Source organism: Notolabrus celidotus, chromosome 17 (genome assembly GCF_009762535.1).
Source record: "Notolabrus celidotus isolate fNotCel1 chromosome 17, fNotCel1.pri, whole genome shotgun sequence".
NCBI lineage: Eukaryota > Metazoa > Chordata > Actinopteri > Labriformes > Labridae > Notolabrus > Notolabrus celidotus.
Genome location: NC_048288.1, coordinates 9,689,093 through 9,716,825, shown reverse-complemented (window position 1 = coordinate 9,716,825; position 27,733 = coordinate 9,689,093). Strand labels below are relative to the sequence as shown.

The 27,733-nt window shown below is 42.7% G+C and overlaps 4 protein-coding genes across 4 annotated transcripts; 2 read left to right on the top strand and 2 right to left on the bottom strand.

Annotated features, from left to right (window-relative positions):
* Positions 1–661: 661 nt before the first annotated feature.
* On the bottom strand, positions 662–16,600 carry lnx2a (ligand of numb-protein X 2a). The gene is given in 20 exon segments (XM_034706101.1): positions 662–704; positions 706–795; positions 2,913–3,071; positions 3,755–3,980; positions 4,065–4,242; positions 4,592–4,765; positions 4,852–5,095; positions 5,097–5,266; positions 6,606–6,805; positions 6,987–7,014; positions 7,017–7,060; positions 7,063–7,125; positions 7,200–7,287; positions 7,289–7,341; positions 7,344–7,428; positions 7,430–7,448; positions 13,638–13,695; positions 13,698–13,886; positions 13,889–14,194; positions 16,401–16,600. Coding segments are annotated over 19 exon segments (2,262 nt in total). The 5' UTR covers positions 14,040–14,194; positions 16,401–16,600.
* Positions 16,601–17,868: 1,268 nt separating this feature from the next.
* Positions 17,869–21,170, top strand: si:ch211-140b10.6 (protein POLR1D). Its single transcript, XM_034706099.1, is given in 4 exon segments — positions 17,869–18,057; positions 18,480–18,554; positions 20,449–20,767; positions 20,769–21,170. Coding segments are annotated over 4 exon segments (525 nt in total). The 5' UTR covers positions 17,869–18,031; the 3' UTR covers positions 20,874–21,170.
* A 109-nt stretch (positions 21,171–21,279) lies between these two features.
* pdx1 (pancreatic and duodenal homeobox 1) lies at positions 21,280–26,802 on the top strand. The gene is made up of 2 exons (XM_034706097.1): positions 21,280–23,414; positions 25,822–26,802. The coding sequence occupies exons 1-2, from the start codon at positions 23,006–23,008 to the stop codon at positions 26,205–26,207; spliced, it is 795 nt and encodes a 264-aa protein (XP_034561988.1). The 5' UTR covers positions 21,280–23,005; the 3' UTR covers positions 26,208–26,802.
* On the bottom strand, positions 26,677–27,676 carry urad (ureidoimidazoline (2-oxo-4-hydroxy-4-carboxy-5-) decarboxylase). The gene is made up of 2 exons (XM_034706100.1): positions 27,260–27,676; positions 26,677–27,179 (listed from the first exon to the last, which is right to left on the bottom strand). The coding sequence occupies exons 1-2, from the start codon at positions 27,432–27,434 to the stop codon at positions 26,830–26,832; spliced, it is 525 nt and encodes a 174-aa protein (XP_034561991.1). The 5' UTR covers positions 27,435–27,676; the 3' UTR covers positions 26,677–26,829.
* Between the last annotated feature and the right edge of the window lie 57 nt (positions 27,677–27,733).

Sequence of the window (27,733 nt, the reverse complement as noted above, 5' to 3'; positions counted from 1 at the left end):
ACCTGCAGAAAATCACTCTACAGAGCCAGAACTCCTCTGAAGGAAATGTTTATTAAACAAACAGAACACACATTCACACATGTATAAAACTCCAGCTGATTGGACAGCTGGTTGTCATGGTGATGAGGCCTAAGGGCAGGTGAGCCCCCAGGGTGCGGCAGGTTTTCTAATAAGGCCTGAGGCTTATTCAGCTGGATACAGCGCTGGTGTTGCAGACAATCTTGATTGGAGTGATTACAGGTCATTATCCGAGATGACCACAGGCTACTTCTGAATTCTATCTCTACCTGCAACGATGCATCCACCTGAATACAGCCCTGGATTCTACGACTGCCTGGTGAGGTGAATACAGCACAGATCACAGCCTGTTAACAGTTGCAGTACCATTCCTCCCTGCTGGAGTGAAGACAACATGACCATATGAACTCAGCAGTGAGTGTGAGTGCAGTCTGTCGAGTGACGTGGCACGATCTGGATCAGGTCCCACCTGGTCAGGACAGGCTCTGTCCTGCTGGGTCTACTAGAGTTCTGGATGCTTTTGGTCCTAGATTAAGCCCGGTATGGAGCGATGTACAGTGGCGTGTACCAGTTCACTTTGGCCAAGGTTGTTCCCGATATAGAACATTCTGGGTGGACTCAGCGTGATGAGGTTCTGGCCCGGTTACACCAAGCTGCCGGGCCAGGAGACCACAGTAAGCGCCACCCCTGCGCTGCTCCTTTAGCATGGGGACCAGCGCCGAGTGGCTCATTCCGGCTGTCGAGAGGCCATTTACTGCCACGATCATATCTCCACACCTAGAGAGACACAGAGAGACGAGTCTATCACAAACAGGACCACACATCCTCTGTTACTGAACATCACATGAGGACTGTATGTTTACTGAGGCTGACAAAGGAAGACTGAAACAGTTAAAGGACGAGACAAGCGCTTTACTAACAGCTGCTTGAGCAGAGTAATATAAACTGATACGCTGATTGACATTTAAGACTTTTTAAAGGTCATTTCTGGATCATAAATTTTACACATATATTTGTTAATTCCAGCACCTCAAACTGGAAAGTTTGCTGGTTATCCAAGTCATGACTGAAAACTAAATACTGCATCTGTCACAGAGTTAGTCTCTTAAAGAAATAACCGATTACTACTAGAAGCAAGTATCCAAACACTCCTGTCGGAGGTGCTGGAAATAAAAAGAAAACAACAAAAAAACTTTTCTCAGGTAGTATGAAATTTGTATTTTCATTTAATTTTTTGGGAAATTTGAATAGGAAAAGCTTTAACACACTAATCACTATTTAAATAATCTGACTTCTCTTTTCTTTTATGGCTCTCTACATTTTATGAACAAATAATTTGTTAAAAGGAAAAAAGTGGTAGAAAAAAGATTTAAAGGTGAGGTCCTTAAATAGTAATGAACTACATATTTAAACATTACTCAAGCTAAAGTAAATAATACATCAGCTGGGGACGTGGATTAATGAACAGTCGGTGATTCAGTAAGTGTTTGTAGCAGCAGGTCGGTGGATGTAGAGTTGACTCAAAGTAAGCTGTGGCCATGTTTGCTGTAATGAAGGAAGCGTCTCTTCGTGCAGCATGCAGCTTTCTGATGTGTCATGGACAACAATGGCTTTCTATAGCAGCAGGGGCAATCAAACATTAGCTTACACAGACGATACTTTTAATAGGATCTCTTTTTTTAAGTCTGTGGAGGAGCTGATTGAACACAGTGTGTTTTAGGGACACCTTACTCTTACACTTTTCAACAGCCGAAAAGGTTTTTCTTTCTTTGCTTTTAACCTTCAAAGGGATGTTAGGCCCAATCTCAATGTCCTCCCTAAGCCCTGAACCCTGAGCCCTCCTTGACTTAATTGACGTCAGCTGTAAAGTCATTGATGGCAGGAGGCTGTGAGGGCTCAAACTGTAGAACTGGGAATGGGACAGCACTTTGAGACTTTGCACGTGGCCTGCATGACATAATGAAGCTCACCTTAGAGATATTAGGAATTATTTTGCACAATTTTTACTTTCTTCAAATTCAAGGAGCAAAAGGGACTGACTGCCTGATTGTCATGTGATCCGGCTCTTACCGTACAGACTGCTTAACCACACAATCTAAAATATAAACTATAAATATCTAAATCATACTGTATACACATGTGTGAAGACAAAATAGATTAAGGCGTTTTTATATTTACTTACAGGTAACTTCAATTTCATTGCAGCTTTCATGCTTCTTTTTACCATCTCTCTTTCTTTTTTCCATGTTACGGCATTCGTTTACCTTTCCATGCTCATGGGCTTCCCCTTGGAATCCCTTGTTTCAAGTCACAATTCTATGAACTATGGGCAATTCCATTTCGTTAAGTCTGCAAAAATGAAAGGGGGCATAGAGGGCTCAAAAAGTCGGTGAGAGATCCCTCATGTACTTGATGATTTTACAGTGGGACAGCCCTAAGCCCTCACAGATTTAGCGGGAACGTGCCTCAAAGTCAGTGAGTGCTTGAGGGTGGACATTGAGATTGGGCCTTAGTCTCGGTCTTTTGTTCATGTCCAATGTGTACAGAGTCATGTTCAGACAGAAATAATTTTAATATGTTGATCAGTGTTTCATTTTGACAACAGATATGACACGAATGGCGAAGCAAAATGCTCACGCACTTTAGTCTAGATTTGAATGTTTTATTCTCAAATGAAAAAGTACACATGAAATGAACATTTTACCATCTACATTCTAAAATTAGCATTAAACACATACAGGAAGTGCTCTGTGTCGCTGCTCTCGTGTACTATGCAGGTGTGGTCATAATCACGCCACTCTTATCAGTCGCCTCCAGTAGGTCGCTTTATCTACCTGCGATTGGACCACAGTGTCACGGTTGACATAAGCCGCAGATAGCAGCCGATCACTCACTTGAGGCGGCCGTCGTAGTACGCGGGCGTGCCGAGGACGATGGTTTTGATGAAGAACGCCTGGTTGCCATGGCTCTCCTCGTATCCCCCGACAATGCTGAAGCCCCAGCTGCCCGGATGGCTCCTTCTCAGAACAATCTCATGACTACTGTGCAGGTAGCTGCAAGACAAGAGACGAGAGCGGCATGAAGGAGGGCTGGACCTTCAGATGAGCAGAGATCAGTTTCATGGAAATAAATGTCTATTATTACTCTTCAAATCTGTGGAGGTTTTTAAAAGGAAGATGACAATGTCTTTTTTTATCCCCCTCTACCTAAATCAGCCTTTGAAAGACCTCTAAATCAATTAACAACTTCCTTTATGAAAATTACAAAAGTCAATTTATACACATTTTACTGTTTTCATGGGATCTTTGGAGGAAAAGACGAGCACAACTGACATGAATCTCAGACTGACCTTAATTTATTCTCAGTGCGAATATCGCAAGAATCCAAATAACTGAACAGAGAAAAGGTAAAAAACATCAAAGCAGATTAACAGACTTTCAAACAGGACCAATGTGAACCCACACTCACAGTTCTGAGAACACATCAACATTAAGGCCTCACGAGGAAGAAAACATCATGCATCAAAATGTCAAAAAAGGAGAAGTTATTGTGACAGTTCATTTAGTTTATACAGTCCAGAACCTAAGACATCAGAGTCTGCATTAGATATAGAGCTACTGATGTTTATTGGTACAGTAAATGCAGAACATCATGGTAATATTAACACAATGCAAAAGAACATTAAAATCACAAGCTGCACAAGGCTAACATATGTCTCAGTTAACTGTATGCTCACCTGGGTAAGCCCAGCCACATCACCCATGAAGGGGACCAGTTGGCATCAAAGTCGCTGTCGTGTGTGTGAGGCAGCAGCTCGTCGTGCTCGTGCTCCTCCACCATGCTGACCTCCAGCACCCGCAGCTGGACGGAGGGCGAGGCAGCGCTGGCCTTTAGGGTGCCCACAGCCTCACTGTGGCTCAGGTACGTCAGGTCCTGTCCGTTGATGCTGAGCAGGACGTCACCTGAAGACAAGAGGAGGAAGATTAGGATGCTTTTGATCAAGATGAACCTTTCTGGTTTCTTGTTGTTTCTAAGGGAGCGCTCACCTCGTTTGATTCGTCCGTCTCTTGACAAGCAGCCGTGCGGTTGAACGCTGGTCACAAATATTGGCAGCTCCCCGCTCTTGCTGCCCCGCCCTCCTGCCACAGTCATGCCCAGAGACTCGAGGGGCTCTTTTTTCACAGTGATGTGTTTCTCCTTACAGGTCACACACTGGGAAAGGTCCTGGGATCACACACACACAAAAAAGGTCCAGTCTCTTCATCCCAAACGTTTTTAATTCCACAGTTAATGTTCTCCAGTCTACTTACTCTTCAAAGAAACGCCTCAGCTTTTATACAATACAGAGAAATGTGGACATGGGTTGAAAACAAAGGTTGTTTTTAATTGGTACATGAAGAAAAAGTTTTCTTTGTGATTTTACAAACATTTTTTCTAAATTCCCCTGTTCTTCAGCATTTTAGAAGAGAATCAATGCGTTAATTGACTTATCTTTGAAAATTAATGAAAAATATGTAAAAATGTTAAAGTCATCAACATAATCACAGACACACGTAACACATATTGTGCTCACTCTATGGGTGCTGGTGCGGGAGAGATGTACGGGCACAGGACTCGGGGTGGAGCTGTGGTTAGGCAGGAAGTGATCAAGGCAGTAGAGGTCTCTGGTGGAGCTCGATTTTGGCGGAGGAGGAGGAGTTGGTTTGCTTGGTCGGCCAATCATCAGATGGACTCGCTCTCCACTGGCCTAGAGAGACAGAGTCGGTGAGTTAGGGACGTCACATTGATGTTTTTAGTCACAGAAGTTACCAAAAGCAATCTGAAAGACCTCACCTGTATGATCTGTGCAGCCTGCTCCGGGGTGCCGTGGCGTAGGTCCTGTTCATTGACTGCTAACACGCGGTCGTTGCTTCGCAGTCTGCCGTCCTTCGCTGCCAGCCCGTCCAACAAATCCAAAACAAACACGCCGGACTCATCTGTCCTTCGCACCAGCTTGATGCCGAGCTGCTCTGTTGAGTCCCGCTTGTGCAGAGTGATTCTCAGCGTGGCGGGGCTGGACGGGTGCCCTCAGGGGTAGAGCAGGGGCGTGGGGCACAGCCGGGGTGGAGGAGGTGGAGGAGGAGGATGGAGGCGCCCTAGAGGCACAGCGACGCTCCCTAAGCACAGTCAGCTGTAAAGTGGTGCAGGGTCGAGCCAGTGTGGAGCGAGCAAAACTGTGGGGGACGTTACTGATGTCCACATTGTTCACCTTTGAGGAAAGATCAGGCAGGGACCATTAATGTTCACACCTGGACTCACTGATTGAATTTAAGACATAAAATATCACAAGTTACAAGGATTCAAGCTTCAGTTAGCTCTGTTTTTGGTCTCCACCAACTGCTCAGTGCAAAATGTGTCTCCTTGGCTGCTGCATTGCATGATTGTCAGTCAGAAGTTCATCTGTTATTATCTAACCCTGTAAGTCTGCTCTTTTTTTTTGGATGGGGGGATTAAGTTTATGAGAGCAGTGAGAGTTTAAGGTGCAGTGTGATGAAATATATTTTTGAAGTATTATTGCACATAACAAACACTCTCTTCTTCTTCTACCAAGCCTGCTCTGATAAATGCTGCTAAAAATGCACACCATACATTTAAATATAACACACTGCATCTTCAATTACTACACACTGTACCTTTAAATACTACAATCTGTACCATTAATACTACACACTGTACCTTTAAATACTACAATCTGTACCATTAAATACTACACACTGTACCTTTAAATACTACAATCTGTACCATTAAATACTACACACTGTACCTTTAAATACTACAATCTGTACCATTAAATACTACACAATGTACCTTTAAATACTACAATCTGTACCATTAAATACTACACACTGTACCTTTAAATACTACTCACTGTACCTTTAAATACACACTGTACCTTTAAATGTTACACACTATACCATTAAATACTACACACTGTACCTTTAAATACTACACACTGTACCTTTAAATACTACACACTGTACCTTTAAATACTACAATCTGTACCATTAAATACTACACACTGTTACCTTAAATACACACTGTACCTTTAAATATTACACACTATACCATTAAATACTACTAACTGTACCTTTAAATACTACACACTGTACCTTTAAATACACACTGTACCTTTAAATACTACACACTGTACCTTTAAATACTACACACTGTACCTTTAAATACTACAAACTGTACCTTTAAATACTACACACTGTACCTTTAAATACACATACTGTACCTTTAACCAACTAAGGATAGCGTTTGCCTTAAGCTAAAAGAATCTGTGCTGCTCTTCAGAGTTTTAGATAATGTCATCATAGCTCTGTTTGTCACTTTAATAACTCTTTTTGTTTACAGCTATTTACAGAGTACAGCTTTAAACATCATGTTGATAAGAGAAAGTTTCAGTAGGTATAAAAATAATGAAAAGTGAATCTAGGAGAGAGTGAACAAGATATTTTGTGGTTTAGGAAGGAGGAATATGAAGTAATGATTCGGTCTTCCCTCAAAGCGCTGAAACCAAACATGAAAATCACCAGATCTTCTACCTGCAGTATCTGATCCCCGGCCAGCAGCCTCCCATCTCGTGCAATGACTCCATCTCTGTACACTTCCTGAATCACGATGTTGATGAGCGGCGTCTCATTTCCCCCCACTATGCTGATGCCAAGCTCCACGTACGGGTTTGCTCGGTGGACCTCTATGGCAGTTATCTCTCCTTCAGGAAGCGAGGGCAACTTCACACACCCTTAATAGACAAGAAAATCACATTACACAGCTGCAATCCAGAGGCTAATCTCCACATCCCAATATAATAACGTTTGCTGAATATGATTATCCTGACATATAAGGTTACACTGCTAGAGAGATAAACTGCAATACTTCATATCACAGATCTCTAGTATTCATTCAGGGGGTGATGTCAAGACCTTCTTCAGCAGAGAGAGGCGTGCGACTCAAGGGCAGTCCCAGCCAGAGGAGGTGGAGCTGACAGAGCGGAGAGGTGGATGCATGGATTACTGAGAGGCCGCTTCACCCTGGGGACCACACACTCCAACCCCACCACACCTGAAGACAAGAGAGAAGGGTGTGTCTGAGTGTACACTGACAGGTTAATCTGGTCAGTTTGTGGTTAAACATACTAGATTCACTCACTGTCTTCTTCCTGCTCTCCTCGAAGGCGGGGTTATCAAGACCTGCCTCCATCCACATAGGTCCCTTGCTTGCTGGTGGTGTTGGTGGGTCCAGAGGGTGGAGAGGGTGTGCGGTCCCTCAGGTCTGTTGCGGGGAGTTGGGCGACCTGGAGGGCTGTCCCCGTCCCTCGCTCGTCACACACTTTCACATCGTGGGTCCCTCCACGATGGTCTGCTGCACACCTTGTTCCAGTACACCTAACAACAAGCATCAGGTGTTAGTGTGTTAGTCTGTCCGAGGTGTAAAATAAAACTCAACATCGATTTACAATCTCATCATTCATTGCTTCAGAGGAAGTTTCCGTTGACTTCCCTCCTGGCCATACAGATTTACTTCATTATGGTACGATCATTTTAAGTTTAACGAGTCACAAGAGCAGGGACTTTGTGACCAAGAGGTACGTTTTGATAGCTAGCACAGCTTTTGTGATTGCGGTTGTTAAAATTTTGGTTTCGCAGTGATGTGTCTATTGCGAGGATATATCATCACTCCAGTGGGGAGTGAAGATTTCCATTGTTCGTTTCTCTTTATTCATTGTGCTCAATCCTTCCACGCATTGCTCACCTTCCCTCTATTTCCTGCATCCTAGCTGTTCTCATCACCTGTCATATCTATCCAGTCCACTCATATACTGTAATAATAATGGGACGTAGTATCCGTGACGTCACCCAGCTGTTCCTGAGCGCTGTTTTGAAGCCAAATCGTCGGAGGGAGCCATATGGGAAATGCTGAACTCAACCTAACTTCTGTCAAGCTAGTGTAAGGGAAAGAGGCAGGCTTTGAGCCTTCTAGCCAACAGATACAGTGTTCCTGTCAGTCAGTCAAGTCAGTCATGTCCTTAAATGGGCAAAAACTCGTAATCTTAATATTTCCTGAACTGTCATGTTAGAAATAAATTCACCCTTCGCAGTGTGTTGACGATAGGAAAATTAGTGACAGTAGACCGAAGCCGTTTTTTGAACCAGAACTGTAAACATGTTTATTAATGTTGTAAAGATCGTCTTTATTGGAATGGCCTGTGTATGTGGTTTGTGTTTCTGCAGCCAGCCTCAAGTGGATTCTCGATGAACTGCAGTTTATAACACTTCCACATGGGCTTCATATTTTGAGGCCGGAGGTTGCTGCTTGAGCCTGCTGCAACACACCCTCATTGTTTAGCCTATCATTGTGCTGCTGCCCATTTTAAAAATGGTTCACTCTTCCTTTGAGCCATTCATTCATTCGTTGCATGCAACCCTCCACAGATGACATCTTCAGCAATCTCCAGAGCACCGCCCTGTCTTTGTAGTTAATCAGCTCCTTATGTCATAATCAGCCAACACCTCCACCACCAGGGTCTGAACTCCATGGGGGGACAGATTTTGCAGACATCCTTTTGATCACCTATCTCCCTTTAGAGTTCAAGTGCCAAACAGACTCTTACAGTAACTCCGATATCATTCAATCTCTGTTAAATAAGTATCATCTTTATGTCACTAACTTGAGTCTCTGTGATTCTCTTAAATCTGTCTCAGCTGTCTAAGCGTTTAATATCTCTCAGCTGCTGCCCTTCTCTGTGCCCCAGGAAACCCCATCACCACCATGTCCTGACACCAACCCTCGTGCATTACAAGACATGGTTGTCTTTGGCCAATCAGCCTATAACATAGAGGTTACAGGAATGTCTGGAGAGCAGCAGTTCTTCTATTTCAACGACAGCTTGTGTTTATCAGGGATGAGTCATGATTTACCAATATCACAATAGTCGTTAATTTATAAAAAAAATTAAATAGTTTATGAGACAATTTCTCATTTATACATATATGTGATTATTATCATTACCAGGGCCTGGCTGTAATGCAGTAGAATTAACATACTGTGACTGTAGCCCTTCTGAAAGCTGTTTGCTAACTGCCATTAAATAACAAAAGAAGAGAGAATATACTGCATATTGCCAGACACCTTAAACAGGTGAGATTTGGAACCGCCAAAAAATTGAAGAAAAGAAGAACTTATTTAAGAAAAAATAATCAAAATGTATTTCAAGTGCAAATTTTGCTGGCTCAAACTAGCATAACAAAGTCTAACTATAAAGAGAGAGAGGGCACCCAGCATAAGAGAGGAAGACTATTCTATTAAGCCTAAAATGGTATGGTTGCTTAGTTACTCATCGCTAGTGTGAACTAACTAGGAATAGGTCAGGATTTTCGAATATTCGAATGATCGTTTCATAATAAACAATCGAACAGTTCATGTGACGATGAGGATTGTAATTCTGTACAACCCTCCAACCGGTCAGATGTGAAGAGCATCTGAAAGCATCTAGTATTATGCTTTTAAATAATAAAAAACTTCCATAATAATATAATAATAATTCAAATAACTTAGAAAGCATTAGAGCCATTTGCTGGTTAAGTTAATCTGTGTGAGATTCAGAACTGGAGAAAAACGCAGAGACTTCTGAAGCACCAATGAGCTCTGGGAGGAACGTCTACGTAAAAATGAAGTTAAGTGCAAATTTTATAGATAAAGTAGAATATCTAGATCATATCAATACTTATATCATATCTAACTAGTATATCTACAACAACCTTACACAGTCTCTCTCTCCTTATATCTGCAGGGAAGCGGAAATTCCAATAATTGGTGACTGTAGAATAGTATTTTGCTTGAAATGCCCGTCCCTAGTACTAACCTACAATTCGATCGATCCCTACATTAATACTCTTAGTACTGGTAATATTAGTACAAGCAGCCTGACAGCGGCAACACCATCAAACTGTCATCAGACAAAAGTTTGTTTTGTTGTGTTGGTGGCTTCCAGTGTGTGGAAATATTTGTAGGTGCATGGATTATTCATGCATATTGTGTGAAATGCATCCATCTGTTGTTCTCCAAGTTAAAAAAAAAGCCCCTTTACAGGGTGGATAAGCAGTTTTTGAAGGCTATAGGTGTTATGATTTACCTGTTTGTTTTCTCTTTCTCATTAAGCTGGTAGCGTTATTACATAAAAATGTAAAAATGGCTTAATTAAGCATTTACTTCTACCTAGCCTTTTCAGTCATCACTTAATACATGACTGTTGGCTTTGTTGACCGTGTTTTAACTGTGAAAATGATTGTATTATGTATGATGACTGAATAAATACTACTACTACATATGAAATCTTTTGATAATTCTTCCTTTAAATCCCATTCCCTAATAACTCCAAACTCTCTCGACAAAGACCTCTGCAGGGTAGATGTGGACTTGTTATGAGTCCAGACAGAGGACTGTACATATTCAATTTGCAATGATATAAACAGAGAAAGTCAGGGTACAGAGACAAAAGCTAAATTTAATGATGATAAATGACTGGATCATAACATATAGGTCATACCCAAAAAAAAGTCCAGCTGCTCTGAGCTCTCTCCACAGAAATAAACACACATCAGGTGAAAATGAAGCATCACTTCTGTCCCACAAATAGAAAGTCCTCACAGGAAAATGATTAAAATAAACTCAGATGACAGACTCAAAGAATCAGAGCGGTCTAACCCTAATTGACTGAAGTATTTACACTCAGACACAGCTCCAGTGCAAGATTCTGTTGTCCTTCGAGATTCTTGCAAGAAAGATGCAGTCAGCAATCTGTGTTTGTGTTGTAATGTGGGCGAATCAAACTTTACTTCTTCCTGGTTTCACTTTTCTCAAATCAATTTATACAAAGTATTTCTAGTGAGGACAAAATGAAACAGTTGTGAAATAAAAATGTGTAAACTTCAGTGATAAATATGTAAACATTAAACAGGCCATGCTCATACAAAGCCTTAAATTCACAGTGACACAGTGAGGCAGCTCCGATTCACACCTTGAGCCAACAAGGCCCACCTTGACACCATGCAACACTGCGGCCTGGCACTCCTCTCCTTTCACCTAATGCCCAGTGATCCCTAATCGTCAACATAAACAATGTTGACTGTCCAAGTCTCACAGCAGCAGTCACGGCCTCTTGGCTCTTGTGGCTACCTTAAACCTAAGTCTTCACATTAGAGGAGCCGTGAATGCACGTGGTTATCAGAGGTCTAATCTTACAAAGAATGTCCACGTCAGTCCGCACAGTGACCTTGTTTGATCCGTCTACAGCATCTTCTCTAGTCTTCTCACACCACACGATGAGCAGGCCGTCACTCCGATGCAGCCATCTGGGGATGTTATGATTAAAAGGCCTGAATGAGGAGACTGTTATCGCAAAGGTTGAACGTAGTGAAGCTCGGAAATCCTGAACCTCAACAGAAGTCTCACACTGCAAAAAAGCTCAAATCTCACCACGCATATTTCTCTCAGAAAATCTCATTACACTGAACATAAGGCATGTTCACGTGTCAAGCTTGGATATTAAACCTTATTTACGATAATACACACAAAACATGAAGGGCTGAATCACTTGTATTGAGTAAAATGGCTGCAGTTCAGTAAACTTTACCTGTGAAGTTTCTTGAAAACACTTGCAGCTATTCTTAAACGTGGTGTCTCATTATTTTCTTGAATAAACATCTTATTCAGGCTGTACTTTTATCTTGTAGTATCTTCAGATAACATGTCACATCTGGACCTGCCGAGTGTATGCGCTCATTTCAGCTGTAATGAGATATTTTGAAAATAAAAGAGACGATAAACTTGTTGAGATTTGAGTTTTTAGCAGCGTAACGAGTTAAAGGAGCGTAACGCCTTCGTCTGAAACGCTCTGATGAGGACTTTTCAAGAAGAAATAAAACCTCCTTACATGAAAAGTCAGAAGCAACAAACCCTTACTCACTTTAATACACTCAGGAGTTAAGCTGCTGCAGCTTTACAGCTTAAGGTGGCTAATGTTAGCTTAGGTAATGCTACCTCAATTTAGAATGATATCATTCTTCACTTACTTCTTTAAAGAGTCCGTTTGCTGTCATTTGTACACTTCTTTATGACTGCTTCCATCACCCTACAGTATGTCTTACCATCTGTCCCGTAGTTTATCAACTGTAGTCAAGCTGGTGTCCACTAGTTCTCACCTGTAGTTAAACTGTACTGAGAAGTGACCTGATGCTTCAGCGTCAGAACATGGTCTGTCTGTGGTGGGTCTCCTGTAAAAACAGCTGACTCACGAAGGCTTTTAGCAGCACGTTAGTGATCTTGTTAGTGTGAGCTTGTTAAAGAAAATCTGCTTGACTGAGCCGAGGTGTTAGATGGAGACAGGATATCCATTCAGTAAGCGATGGATGGCTCCTGAGCAACAGACACAATGGAAGCTTGTCCGAAAATCAATGAAGCTCAGTGTTTATCGTGTTATAGACGAGTCTTAACATCTTTGAGGTTCTGATCCACAGATCTGTGAACGCAAAGTTAAAACCACTTTCCGCTGAGTAACCCTCCCAGTACTTTCACTTATCTCCTTGAATGCATCATTTAAACCTTTTCCTTCCATATTAAGACACATTAACCTGACCTGGCAGGACACACACACAACACACACTGCCTGACTTTTCAGGACAAGACGAAGGAACAGAACGCAGCAAGAAGGACAGAGCAAGAATCAGACACCAGGGAAAGAAGACGCAACTGCAACCCAAATCACGCTATCCTCCCGCCCTGCTGCGTCGGACTCACCACAGGCCCGGGTTGCCTTTAGCTGTCTCACAGAAGAAGTGGTTGAAGAGGTCTCTGGTGTTGAAGTTGGCTCAGCATGATTGCAGACTGAGACATGGAGCTCCCTGTCAGCCACCCATGACTGCGGTAGGGAACCACTAATCCCTGTCACATGACCTACAACCCAATAATCCCCTCAGGGTTTCACAGCACCTGGTCCAACGGGCCAAAAGCCAAGGCGTGAGGACGGACTGAGACTCTGGAGGTTAAGGATGGCGGGTAAGTCTGAGCTGATCTGGACTAAGGACTGTATTAAGTTCCCTCCAGATGCGAGCCAACTGCAGGCGGGAAAGGCTTTGAATGCCAATCAGAGCTTTAAAGGTTCTTGTTATAAGTTTAAACAAACAGTTAATGGTTTAGTCCAGAAGAAGTCAGGAACAGTTCTCAGTCTTTAAGAAGTCATTGTCAGACCGACCAATCAAACCTTTAGGTTCACTTCCACAGAGGACAAAGAGACAGATCAGTCCACTTCCTGAGGTAGCACCAATGCATTGTAGGACATTTGGATAAACACATGATGTCCGAGTGCAATCATTTCATTTTTTGTTGATAAACTACTCGCAGCTCTAACAAATCATCTGGTGCTGAAGTTGTGTGTGTGAGTGTGTGTGTGTGTGTGTGTGCGTGTGTGTGTGTGTGTGTGTGTGTGTGTGTGTGTGGTGTGTGTGTGTAGGTGTGTGTAGGTGTGTGAGTGTGTGTGAAACCTTCATCTCTTCTGTCTGTATGTGCGCTTTTTTTACCTGTGTTTGAGGTGAGCCTCCAAGTCACATCTCGGCATGCTGAGGGAGCAGACCGGGTCAAAGGGCACGATACAGACAGCTTGTCCAGGAGCTTGTGAACCAGGATGCTGGACCTACGGCACGCCTGCAGCTGCAACCGCGTCCGGTCCAGTGGGCAGAAGTCCCTCTCCTGGAGGAAGCTCCGCAGGCAACGGGCACAGAAGGTGTGTCCGCAGGGCGTGTCGAGCGGCTGCACCAGCGGCTGCAGACGATGTGGCACACCAGGTCGTCGTCCACCTCCAGACGGTAGTTGTAGAGGTGGTTCTCCCAGCTGCGGTGGATCTGGCCACATTCATGACACAGAGCCTCCAGCACTGGCTCCACCGGCCCGGCTACAGCCACCTCGCAGCCCGGGCTGCCCATCTCTGCTCCTTCCTCACAGCTCAGCTTTGGCACAAGTGACTCCAGCGGGGCAGCAGTGTTGGGAAGGGGCACACACACTCCTATCCCATAAGCTTCACAGGATGAACAAGTTGCAGTGAGGACAGATGCCCCCCAGTGGCTGATGGCACATCACCCTGCAGGTCAGAGGGCAAAGCAGGAGGGTTAAACAGCTGTTTCAGACAAACAACAAGTGTCTGATTATGTGCCCGTGCATTTATTCATGTGGCAAATGCTTTGTGCACGTGTACCCACGAGTCTGCATGCGATCGAGAGAGTGGCACTGTGTGTATATGTGTGTGTGTGTGCTGAGATTATGTATTGCTGCTCCTGTCCACTAATCTGGCAGTATAATCTCTCTTTTGCTCTCGCCTGCTGCAATCTTCCAATTCCACAGAGAGGGAATTATCTGGGATTGAGGCAGAGAGAGGACACAGATCAGGGGAAGTTGGATTGGGAAAGCAACAGAAAGTGAAGAACAGTGCCAGCAAGAGGTAGGAAGGAAAGAGGAATGATAAGAAGAGAGGAGGGAGAGAGATTAATGGGATGTTTGAATCTAAGAGAGAATAGAGGACGGGTCTAAGAAGGAAACGAGGAGGTAGTAGGCGTTCTCTAAAAACCCAGCAGCTAACTGTATATTTCTGGCTCAGGCTGTGTACAGATGCACTCAGTCTCCTCTGCAACAGAAGGAGAACATGCCCAAAGCAAAGTCTTGAAATAAAGCACTCCACAGAGGATAGAGCTAATGCACTGTACTCGCCCACCACTTCCACAGTGTTTCACATCCACAGACCTTCTGACGCTCCATCAGCCCCCCTGTGGGCCTGCCTGATGCTGCCGGCGGACAGCAGAGGGCGTGCCTCAGCACACAGAGGGCCGGCCAAGCCACACTGACTACCTGCCTCTGTTTCCAGCTGGGGGTCTGCTCCTGTCTCCATGACGACCTGGAGCCTGTTCTGTTCAGTGGGGCTTGACATTCAGAGTGTAGCTGGAGAAGGATGCAGAGGAGCCACACAAACAGATGCACTCCTCTCAGCAGGATGCTCTGCTCCTCCCTGCTACAGCCAGAAAGCTTGTCATCAAGCGCAGACAGAGACGAGACGAGAGAGCACCCTCGCTTCGTTTTTACCCCCGTCTCGTCTCCTTGGCTACCCATTTCTGTGACAACCTGTCTCTCCTGTCTCCTTGGCTACCGGACCGGTAGCGACTTATTTCATCCTCCTTTAAGTACGTGCTCCTGTCTGTCTGTGTGTGACTGGCTGCTTGTGTCTCTATCCCGCAGCTGGACATGAATTAATCATGAGGACACAAGGCTTCTCTGTTCCTATAACAAAGCTGTGACATCACCACATCACACACACACACACACACACACACACACACACACACACACACACACAGAAACACACACACATGCACAGACTTGAAGATGTGCAAGCATTAGTGTACACAAGCTACAAACACATTGACACGTTGTGCACAGGGGCTTTTTAGGTACTCGATCCTGGTACTAGTCTCTATCAATAAATAAAGTGTTCAGGTTTTCACTGTGGCTGCAGTTTAGAGCCCTGGCCATGAAAAGCACTTAAATCTATTTTAAACACAGCTGAAGTCTGTAGCAACAGATTCCTCCACACAAGTCCGATGAAGACTGGCAATGCCTGTGAAAAATCTCTTTTAATCCCACTGATCGTTTGTGTTTGTGTGTCCAAAGCCATGCTGTTATTGTCATTTCTTTCTTTATGAAGGATGACAGTCTGTCTCTGCTCATTTTATTAAGACAGGACAATCTACTCTTACAACTCAGAACAACCTCGGCTGCAGGAATGACAATTTAAAGAAGATAAGATGATGTTTTAGGCCACAGATTTAAAATCTCAGGTCCTGTCGGCTTAGCCTACATTTTCATAAACCCCATCTCGTCGTCTCTTATCTTAAAACAATCCTCAAAGGCTGATATTCATTTACAAAAACAGGCCTGCTGCTGTGGTTCAAAATGCTGTTGTTTTTTATACAACAGGCGAACGTGCAGTCATAACAACACAAACTGACTCTTTGATAAAAATGTCCAATCATTCTTTTCACTGTCATTGTCCCAAATTACCTTGGCAAGGCACCAAATGAAATGTCATGATCTGTGAGCTACCCGCAGGCGTTGGACACATTTGATTAGACAAGAGCATTTTTTTAATCATTGCCCCCATCTGTCTGACTCCATCCCGCCCTCCACGAGCGGAAAAAAAGCTAGGACAGATGAAGCGACAATGGCAATATGAATGCACAGACAGCCACACACTGACACCGTTCATACAGGCACAGATTACAAGCGGGATGTAATGTTACCTGCTCCGGCTGCTCCTCCGCGCCGTGCACTCCGGCCCCAAAAAGGGGGGATGATTATTAGCTGCGGGACCTCAATCACGCATTCACCGCAACGGCCCAGTCCGCAAACCCGCACGAAAACGCCCCCGTGCCTTTGGCGGCGCAGGCCCCGCCCATTACTGTCCGTCAACGGTGGTGGGCGGGGCCAGCGGATGTCAATCTATAGCAGGGCCAGTGTAGACCCCCATAGGCCTGCTCAGAAAAGCCACACAAATTTGATTTTTGGACCATCTTTCCCCTTTTCTGAGGTATTATGAGGTGGAATAAGTTGTCTTAACTGATGCTACAAATGTGTACAGGCGTTAACTAATTTTTAACTTACAGTTAAGTGAGTTATGGTTGAATTATTACCTTTTTATAGACATGGTTGCAAAGAAGCTTTTTTTCTTTTCCTGTTGAACCCAAAGACTTACCTTGTGCACAGTTGTAATGCTGAAATGTGTTGCATCATAACAGTTACATAATTTATGATGATAGCCATAAAACTCACTTTCTCATTGAGGCATCACTTATAAAGAGGATTTAAGTTGTAACTAATGGACTAATGTTTAATAATCTTTTTAATCTTTTTAACTCTTTAACTATTTTGTTGTGTTTTTGTCTGCCTGTGTTTTGTTAGTCTTGATTTTGTCTGCCTGTGTTTTGTTAGTCTTGATTTTGTCTGCCTGTGTTTTGTTAATCTTGATTTTGTCTGCCTGTGTTTTCTTTTGTTTTGTAATTGTCTATCGTATGATTTGTAGCTGTGAGGTTTTAAAGTCTTACTGTGTCTGTGTTGTGTAGGTACACTGCCTTGGGACTACGGATGAAATTTAGCATCTGTGCTAAGTCCGGCGCATTTACATTGATGCTCAATGCATTAATGTTTATTAATGTGCATGGTCCCAACTCAATAAACAAATAAATGAAATGAAAAAATAACAACAACAAATCAATCTTTTAGTTGATTTTTGTTCATAGATTTGTCAAAACTAATCATATAACTTCTTTTGATTCTGGGGGAAAAAAACAACTCTTTCAGGTGAGTCTTATTCATTTTTCATTAATAGATACAATATGTTACTTATTCCTCAATCCTGATAAGACTTAGTCCATAGATATGAATTTTAAGAAATAATTAATAGAGTATGTATAAATGATTACAACGTATGTCATCTCTGTAGATCGTACATTGAAGATAGTGCTCCTTTAATTCACACATTAAACCAACATATAAATATATATGCTTCATCTTGAAAGATTAAACTGCAGTAATGATAATTTCTACATTGGTGAAACTTTGCCCCACTAACGTCTTCAGTAAAATGCTGCTGACTTTGAGGCATCAACAATAGATGTGTATGCATTTATGTTAAGATGTTGAGCATGTGATTCTTGATATACCTACCTGTTTTTTATGAAAATTTTGCTTGTAATGTAGTTGGCGTCACGAGACTGCAGGAAGCAACCAGGCATCTCTAAGGACAGCTAAAATGGGGTCCTCGCTAGAAGGACCCATCGCAGAAGTAAACAAAAAAGATGTCGAGCTAATTATCAATTAACCATCGATTTTGGCTGAGGGCACTTGGTTGTAAGGTGTTATTTCTCACGACAAGATGGAAGAAGACCCCGAACTGGAAAAGTGAGTCACTATTTTGTTGAATTTGCTAATTTATCTGATTTAGCTGCTGTATTGACACAGATCGAGCTATGTAGCTAGCCACCGTATAGAGAGGGGTATTTTTGGTAGACAGCTGTTGTATTCTGTGTTTTGTGGTTGTAATGAAACCAATGCCATGTCACAGCTTTGAGCAGCCTTAGTCTGTTTAAAGGTCGGATAAGTACTCTCTGCTGAATCAGCAGCTCGGGTCATACAGGGACGCTGCTGCTGTCCCTCATTCACTCACTAATGATTCACTCTCTCCTTTACACCAGACATCACTTTGTTTTCTCTCACTTAATTAAATCATTCTGTCCTTGGCTCTCCCTGGAGGTTCTGTACCCTGTCTGTCCTCAGCCTCTCCTCCTCTCTTAACTCTGATATCTCTGTGTCTGTTTGTCCAGGCGTGCAGTGGAGGAGCTCCTCCGGGAGAATGACCGGGCTCGGGTGAGAGCAGAGACCATGGGCCCTGCAGGATGGTGAGTACTGAGTTTGACATGTCATCTGTATCATCCAGCTTATATCAGTCATATTTAAACTTTCCCCTGTTACTTATCAGCTCAGCAGAGTTTTTATTAACTTTAGGGTGTAGTGATCTGTGCATACTAGCTACACTGCTGTGTTGTGATTGTACTCCCATCCTCGAAACTTCACTTTGTCCTCAAAGTTCGTATATGGTCTGTCTTTCTGAAATGTACAGTGTTTCCGTGAGAATGGTGTATAGTCACAGTTAGACTCAGTAATGCAAAATTTATTTTAAATTTAAGTATTTATATGCTTTTCACAGAAAGAGAATGTCAGAAAGTACTTTACAAAAACAAGACATAATCACATATGAAAAGAGTAATAATAATATCCTAACAATGATATCATAATAACAACTAATAGTAATAATATTAAAATAATAATAATAATGGTTGATAAAAAATCGTATTTTTTATTTATAATATAATACGAATATAATATATTAATAAACACTTTTAATAATATATAATATAATGACAACAACAATAATTACTATTGTTATTTTAACATAAAATGTAAATAATAGTTATAATAGTAATACCAAGTACCTTTTAACCAAAAAATGTAATGATTATAACAATAAAAAGGCAAGGCAAGTTTATTTATAAAGCACCATTTATACAAAGAGCAATTCAAAGTGCTTTACAGAGTTAAAAACAAAACAGAAACTAGAACAGTAACAATCAACAAAAACGTACAGCAAACACTTAAAACATTTTATAAGGATTAGAATTTTTTATGCAGCCAGTTATGTTAGATAAAATAAAATGAAATAAAATAATAATAATAATAATAATTGAGGGACACCTTGGTCCTTAGAGACACAGATGAAAGCAATGACATACAGTAGATTCCTTGAAGCAGGGATCAATAAAGCAGTGCATTTAAAGTTGTATAGATAATTAACCAAATATATTAACAGGTGTGTTTTTAGAAGCTTTTTGAGAACATCAGCTGACTCTGTAGAGGGTAAGGATGTGGGCAGGTCATTCCACAGCTTTGAGGTTACAACCTGGAAGGCTCTGTCACCACAGGGTTTGAAGTGAGAGCGTGGGGCTGATAGTAAATGTAACCTCTCAGACCTGAGGGAACCGGTTAGCTGCTGAGGGTGAAGTAAACACAAACAATGAGATGAAACACTTCTAAAACCCTGATATTAGAAGATCTCATAACTTCCCGTAGAAAAGTGTCATATCTTTGAGGAGATTAAGCATCCTCAAATTTTCTCATTCAATTCTAATGTCATACATTATTATCATTATATATATATCATGTATTATCATTCTTTGATCTCTATTTGAAGCTTATGTTGTGTACTCAACCTTGTTTATTTTATTTTCCTGACAAATCAGGTATATTTTTCTGTAGTCATCGATGCTGCAGGTTTTATTCAGATTGAGATCAGAACTTCTTTCACAGGAATAACTACAGACCAAAAGAGATGGATACAACATAAGATTAATTTAACTCAGTCACACGATGAAAACACAAAACCATAATCACTTCTACCTCTGGAGTAAAAACTCCCTCAGTGTAACCAAGCCCCTTAGTGTGTATGATGTGATAATAAACATGAAACAACTTAAAGACTGTTGAAACACTTTTTTAAGCATGAAATATAAAAGCAGCTTATAAAATACCAAAACTGTGGAGTGTAACTCCATCAGTTTTTGTTTACTGTCCTTCCAAAAATAAGTTTCTGGTATCTCCTTTTAAATGAAAGACCAGCTGATGCCTTGAAAAGGACAGTGATGAAAATTCAAAGGTCTCAGAGGAGTTCAACCTGAAGCCTCACACTGTCAGATGTCAAATGTTAAAAACGTTGTTGTCTGTTCACTCTACTGTCAGGTTGAAGTGTCCCCTGGGGAGCACCAACAAGCGTTTCCTTCTAAACACCCTGCGCTCCACGGGCCTGCAGAGGCGCACCAGCGAGCCCAGAGCCGGACAGTCCTCCACAAGAGGGCGCCTGAGGAGAGGCGACTCCCCAGATAGAAGCAGAGACCGCAGCAGAACACCTCCCAGAGATCACAGGAGTAAAGGAGGACACACAGACCATAAACACCATCATAGGGACAGCTGCAATAACAAAGATAAGAGGCATGAGAAGGAAAAAGAGAGGAGTTACAGGCACAGAGAGAACAGAGAGTGGAGACATGAGAGGGACGACCAGCCAGAACAGAGACACAGACAGACTTTATAATGAGCTGTCCTGGAGAGGAGCACTGCTTTTATATATGACACTCCTCCTACAGGGAGTGGACTCTCAAGACTGAGTTGTGACCAGACCTCACAGAGCTGCTGTGTACAGGTGGCCTGGTGGAATATGGAAAGAAAAAAAAGAGCCAGACGGGACATTTATTTTTAGTTCTTAAGCCTGCTGAGGGAGCAGGATGGACAAACTGTTTATTTTTGGATAATTTGGTGGATATTATTGAGCATAGACAAAAAAACAGTCTTTTTGGTACTCTGTTTTTCTTTTGGCAGATTTACCTCTAAATCTACAGAAAAAAAAATATGGAGGAACTTTTATAGTTTAGGTAATTTTAGTTTTAATAAAACTCTAAACAAATGACCGCTCCCCCTCCCATGGCTCCTTTTTTGGTGAAATTCGTCTCACACACCCACAGTTGAAAACAGTTCAGTATTCATTATAACATCATTATCATTGCTGTGTCATTATTCACTGGTCATAGTGTTTACATAAGCCATGCTGCTGTTACCACTTGGTAAGCACATTTTATCAGCTGTCTAACTTTTGGACAGGTATATAATATAAAAACATAACTATCAGAAATGCTTTTCTTTGCTAAAGGAGAAACAAACCTTTTGCCCTGACGCTCCAACATGTGCCAAAGTTCTGGTGAATGAGACATATAGTTATTTAATAATTGGTGTAGCAAAAATAACCCTTGAGTGCTATGATAAAAGAATGATTCAACGTGTCCCTGCTCTCCCACGTGTCATAGTGGGTTTTCAGAAGGCAGATGGACATGTGCTCAACTGTTCGAGATGTTGTAATGCAGTTTATAGCTTTCTCATCCCCTTGGTTATGTGTTTACAGTACAGCCTTTTATTGTTCCACATCCAGAGCGTTTTCTAAACGTGGTCACTTTCACTGTATTTGGTCACGAGGTCTGTTTATAGCTGAGTTTCAGCCATCACACGCAGTGTTGTGTCTGTACAGTCTGAAATACGCTTAACGCCCCTCACGCTTCATAAATCACGCTGTTCCTGTCGTCTGTCGTGCAGCACAGCGTCGGTTAACTGTTTCCTTCCTCTTTGAAATAATGATCAAATATAAACACCATTAAGCCATAGAGCTGGGGGCGATTTGTATAGAATTGGTTTACTTGAACTTTATTGCGCCGCTGAGAGCCCATTAAGATACCGGGGAAAGTGCCATAATTGCTTTTGAAGAACTCTGTGCAAACAGTGTATTGATGCACTATCAAAGTAAAAGCCTTGTCCTCGTTTACGGTTTACAAGAAAAGTAGTTAAATCCCTCTTATGGTGTGGCGCAGTTTCAAAATACTGCATGAACGCGCAGTTTAGCTCGCGAGGCTGTGGGTTCAAGCTCCACGCGCACGCCGGTTAATTGAGTTCTGTTGCTCACTTCAACGTAATTGGTTTACCACGAGGGCTGCTGTGTAATGGGGCGCAGAGACACCTGCCAAAGACTAATGGCCAGCAAACAGTGCGAGAGTGCAGCGACCACGGCCGCTCTGTTTGTTAACGCGCCAGGGACCAGTGAGCGAGCCCACGCGTGGTGTTAAATGACGCATTTACAGGAGTGTAATGGGTACATTTTAAAAGTCAGGAAGATGTAGACGAATAATAATAATAAAAAAAAGCTTCTGGGAACAGAGTTTAACGCTTTAGCTTTTCAACAGAGTTTCCAAGACAACTGTGTCTCTATCCGGGTCTCTTATCTTGCAGGTCAACCAATGTTTGCGCCCATACGTATCGATTTATCAGTGTGCACAGGAGAGATATAACCATATAAATTGTCGATGCTCCATTGTTGGAGAACAATCGTGAGAAACGTGTTTCTGCAGTCTGCTCTGGACTCTTAAAGCTGTGTGTGCATGCTCTTGTCCACTGGGGCAAACACAGGTGGATGCAGGTAAACGTTGACACAGTGGCATTGATTCACGCGCCCACTGTCGTCCTGTTCAATTTAGTGAAAAACCCCACAAGCTGCAGAATATCCTAGAAACTAAGAGGGCTTTGGTTCAGCCGTTTTGAGCAAACAGTGAAACCAATGGCTTTGTCGCTGCTGGGTCACATGGCGGCAGAGTGACACACCTGCGTGGAGCCGTGTGGGCCCTGCAGTTGCACCACAGACAGGTAGAGCAATAGGTCCGCGCTTGGAGACAGGGCGCAGGTATAGACAGCCTACAGGTGCATGTGCGGGTCCTGGGAAGAAGTCATGAATCGGGAAGATCACTTTTACCCCTCCCAGGTGTTTAAAGACTCCTGCGCCTTCCAGAGATCCCACCAGGGAGAGGACTACAGCCACAGCCCGCCGCCCTGCCTCTACATGAGCCGGCAGGGCCACTCCGTCTACACTCCGCCCGCCATGGGAGCCCTTGAACCGGCCAGCCTGCCTGATATCGTCCCCTCTTCTTACGGTCTACCTATGAGGGATGAACCAGGTGTACCTCAGCTCCACCATCCCCATGGACTCCACCAGCAGCAACCCCCGCCTGGTGCAGGATATGGAGACACGGGGGAGCAGAGCAGATACCACCTCCCTTTCCCCTGGATGAAAACCACTAAATCTCACTCACACACCTGGAAGGGACAGTGGGCAGGTAATTCCTCAGAACGTAACATTAGATCGCATTGTTTTCCTGTCATAATAGTAAATAACATTGATTGGAGTACTGAGATGTTACTAAAATAATGCCCCAGTGAATATTTAAAAACTAAGAATAGTTATTTAAACCATGAATGAGTAAACTCGTTTCCTCAGAGGCCTCTGTGACATCATGCTCCCTTCAGAGGGATCCTACTTCACCTGAAGGATTTTTGCATTTCCCTTCAATGCCCTCAGGTCACTATTGTGTAGGCCTACATTTCAGGCCCGGGTGTCAGGGGTTGCTTTTCTCAGGTCTTATAGCTGAATAATGTAGATTTTTCTGTTCCCAATACATTTTCATGTCTCACCATATGTTTACTAAATACCTACCTTCACAGTGGAGCACTAGCTGATTAAAAGACAGACATGTCTCTGTTTATTGGCAACATAGTGTGAAAATCTGCTTTCTAATATAGTTTCAGGAAAATTACTCTCTCTTGTTTCTCCCACTTGTGCGCACAGTCTTTAGAAGAGAAACCTGGCTTTAGTTACAGGCCTATAAAGTTGAAGTTAGTTTTCTAGTGTTTTTATAGGCCTATTCAGAGAAAATTACATCAAACCTTAAATCAGCTCAAACAGACTAACTCAACAAGTGTGACCTCTTCTCTCTAAATGGAAAAGCTTCAGGGCGTCAAAATGTAATGCTTGCTCACTTATTTGACGCAGTTATTTTATTTTTTTAATCACAGGATACTGAAGGCATTGATATTACCTTATTATTTAAATGTATTAAATAGCATCATAACAGTCGGCTGGATGTAACTTTAGACGTTTTCCAAGTCTTAAAACAAAATCATTGCCATTGAAGTATTAATTAAAAGGTATTCAAACTATCAATTACCGAACAATACCCTTGCATATAAATGATATGCTTAAATTGATTACAAATATATTAAAATGTGCTTTGTCTTCATGACTGGTTATAGTCTCAATTTAACTCAAAGTCGGTATCAACATAAAGTTATTTTCCAGATCAGTCTGTTGTTCAATGTAACACACGTCTCATCTGCTGACCCGAGCTGATTCATGGTTTACTTCAGGTTTGTATCCTTCTAATAAAACTTGTAAAAGCATAATTTCACCCAACCTGATAGCCTACATGTGTGTTAAGGAGGAGACGTCTTAAATTTAGCGCACTCTTTTCAATTATTCTTTTTTCGTATGGTGTGTGTGTGTGTGTGTGTGTGTGTGTGTGTGTGTGTGTGTGTGTGTGTGTGTGTGTGTGTGTGTGTGTGTGTGTGTGTGTGTGTGTGTGTGTGTGTGTGTGAGTGAGAGTGTGTGTGTGTGTGTGTGTGTGTTTAAAATATATAGATATATTTTTGCAAGATGTTTGATTTGGATCTGTAGGTTATGAGTAAATTCATTCAATCGTGGTATTTTACGGGACACCCTGAGTTCCTGCGTGGGAACCAACATGTTTCAGAAAAGTGGTGCGTTTTAAAACAAGATTATCCCACTGTTTTAATCTTCCTGGTCTTATAATGATACCATTTGAAAAAAACAAACAAAAAGAACCCGAAGTCAAGCTATTTTGCCTGCAATATGAAAAAATCACAGCATTTATCAGCCTATAAGGGAACTGATTTTGAATCTGTTGCTTCTTACATTGGAAAACTCACACGGTATCATTTCAGAAGTGGCTCCTGAAACAGCTTTGTGTCGCTTTAAGTGTCAGTAAGAGGAAACAAAGACAAAGATAATTGTAATTCAGCTAAAATCTTTAATCTGAAACCACAAAATAATCATCAGTCAGAGCTAAACAGAATTCCGTAGTGTGCGTGGATTCTGATGATTGAAAATAGCTCTATGACAGCTCCTCGACGTCCCCATGCAACCTGTTGCAACTTCACATAAGGAAAAATAAGTCTTTTTTGGATAAATCTTTATTGGTTTTGAGTTTATTTCACATTACAGTCGAATAAATGTTGATTACACTGGTTATCTTAAGACATACATACTCCTATTCTACCCTTTGGCTTTTAATACAGCATGAGAGTTTGTGTTGGTCTCTGTTTGTCTCAATTTACTGTATTTTGAATTTTACTATTATTTACTTCTACTGTTTGTATTTGTTGTGCAGCACTTTGGTAACCTCGTTGTTTTTGAAATGTGCTATATAAATAAAATTGATTGGATTGGATTGGACATGCACCGTGGTCTCTGTAGGTGCCTGCTTTAGTGTTTAATCAACAGTTTTTCTAATCCCCATAAGGTATTTCCTGATCAGTAATTATTGGCCTATTTATCTACGATTAGGCTACTTGTCTTATAATTGCTTGGCCAAAATGAAACTATCCTCTATGACATATTGACCTTTATGTCTTTGTTGATTCATATTTGTTTACTTATTTGTGTCTCAGGACCGTACGTGATGGCAGAGGCAGAGGAAAACAAACGCACGAGGACAGCCTACACGCGCGCGCAGCTCCTCGAACTCGAAAAGGAGTTCTTGTTTAACCGCTACATCTCGAGGCCACGGCGCGTGGAGCTCGCCCTGACCCTGAGCCTCACCGAGCGACACATCAAGATCTGGTTCCAGAACCGGCGCATGAAGTGGAAGAAGGAGGAGGACCGGAGGAGGGCAAGGGGGGGCGACCCGGATCAGGACTCCTCCATTACCTCTGGGGACCAGGGGGAGGCAACAGGGGGGGTCTCCTCTACCAACGGACCTCACAGCGCCTCACCCCCGGTTTCTCCGCTGAACCGTCACTCCCTGTCTACTTCTGGGCCCAGAGAGCCCGCGTAGACCTGCAGGAGGGCCCGGGACTGAGACTCTCATTTTACAGGGTTGCCTCTCAAGTCCTCGTCTGAAGGCCGCTCCATCTGAGAGGATTTCAACTTAGGATTCAGAATTTGAAAAAGAGAGCGGAACTTTTAAATCCTCGGTTAAGGGTGAGAAAAGGCCCTATACCGGATTTCCAGGGACTCCCTTGAAGGACAATCTTAGCCCTCTGTATCGGACACCATCGTGAGTAATTGTCTGTACTGAAAGGGACATTTCTTCAGCCCACTTCACCATTCACGCTTTGACTTTTTGGGGCACCAAATGGCAAAATGAGAAACTTACTTTGAACCCCCTTTTACAGACAGGAACATGGATTCAGTTGCTCAAACACTGCATTTTACTGGGCGTTGTTTGTCCAAATGTATGGATGTATATGCATAATATGGCAGTTTACTTGTATTTAAGCCAATACCTTGTAAAGTTGTACTTAAGAATCAATTATACAGATGTTTTATTGTTCAACAATTTAATTGTAAGGTCCATCAGATAAATAAAACACATTATAAAATTGCCCTTACAACAATGGAACTCTTTCCTAACAGGTGACTAACTAACTGGTAGAAGTGCATCATTATATCCAGGTTCATAACTTGTTGGGCGCGTCAGAGAGCACGAGCGCCTGTAAACGCAGGTGACATATCTTCTTCACCTCCGCGATGCCGCGCGCCCTCTCCGTCGCGCGCTCGTTCTGGCATCGCTCGGACAGCTGACGTAAGATGTTGGTCTTGTCAGTCATCCGCGCGCAGATGACGAAGGGGAACCCGAAGCGCTGCTTGTACTCCTCGTTGAGCCGGGCCATGCGCGAGGCCTCCGCGGAGTTCAGAGCATCCATACCGGCTCCTGCCTGCTCCAAGAGGGACTCCCGGGTCAGGGTGCCGCCCTGGAGGTCCCTGCCCGCGAGGTCCGGGTGACACCTGAGGATCCCCTCCTTACCTAGACACAAACAGTGACTGGTTATTGTATTAAGCTCCTAAAATATGACGAAAGTTGACGGACATAAGCCCCTGTCTCACCTGATTCTGGTAAAGCATCAATGAACTCACTGATAGCGGTCTCTAAAGCAGACAAATGTAAAAACGGACGTTTCGACCACACAGCAGCTGTTATTATGGGACATCTCTCCACAACGTTACCGAAAATATTCACAAAATCCTCGTAGGGAAGAGCATTTACAGCAGAGACGTCCATATTCACGCGCAGACCCTCTTTCGTTGCAGCGCGTACTGACCTTCGGACAAAACTTTACACTGAAAGAAGGTCAATGGACTTTTGGCCACAGAAAAAAAAAACCTGCCTCAGGCTGTAGTTAATGTTTTCTTTGTCAGAACAGCTGCTGATGTAAAGTGAAAACTTAAAAGGTACATTCGAAACAGTGATTCAAATATCAGTCACATATTGACTTCTGAAAACTGCCGGTTGGGCTCTCTGGCGCCTCCTCGCGCACAAAGAAGGAATCTTAAGTTTATATGTCAGATGGAAAAGGTTCC

Bases quoted from the DNA above. Each gene is read 5' to 3' on its own strand.
- pdx1 (XM_034706097.1), top strand. From the start codon at position 23,006: ATGTGCGGGTCCTGGGAAGAAGTCATGAATCGGGAAGATCACTTTTAC. The intron at 23,415-25,821 runs GTAATTCCTCAG...TTTGTGTCTCAG, and splicing joins CTGGAAGGGACAGTGGGCAG to GACCGTACGTGATGGCAGAG.
- urad (XM_034706100.1), bottom strand. From the start codon at position 27,434: ATGGACGTCTCTGCTGTAAATGCTCTTCCCTACGAGGATTTTGTGAAT. The intron at 27,180-27,259 runs GTGAGACAGGGG...GTTTGTGTCTAG, and splicing joins TGATGCTTTACCAGAATCAG to GTAAGGAGGGGATCCTCAGG.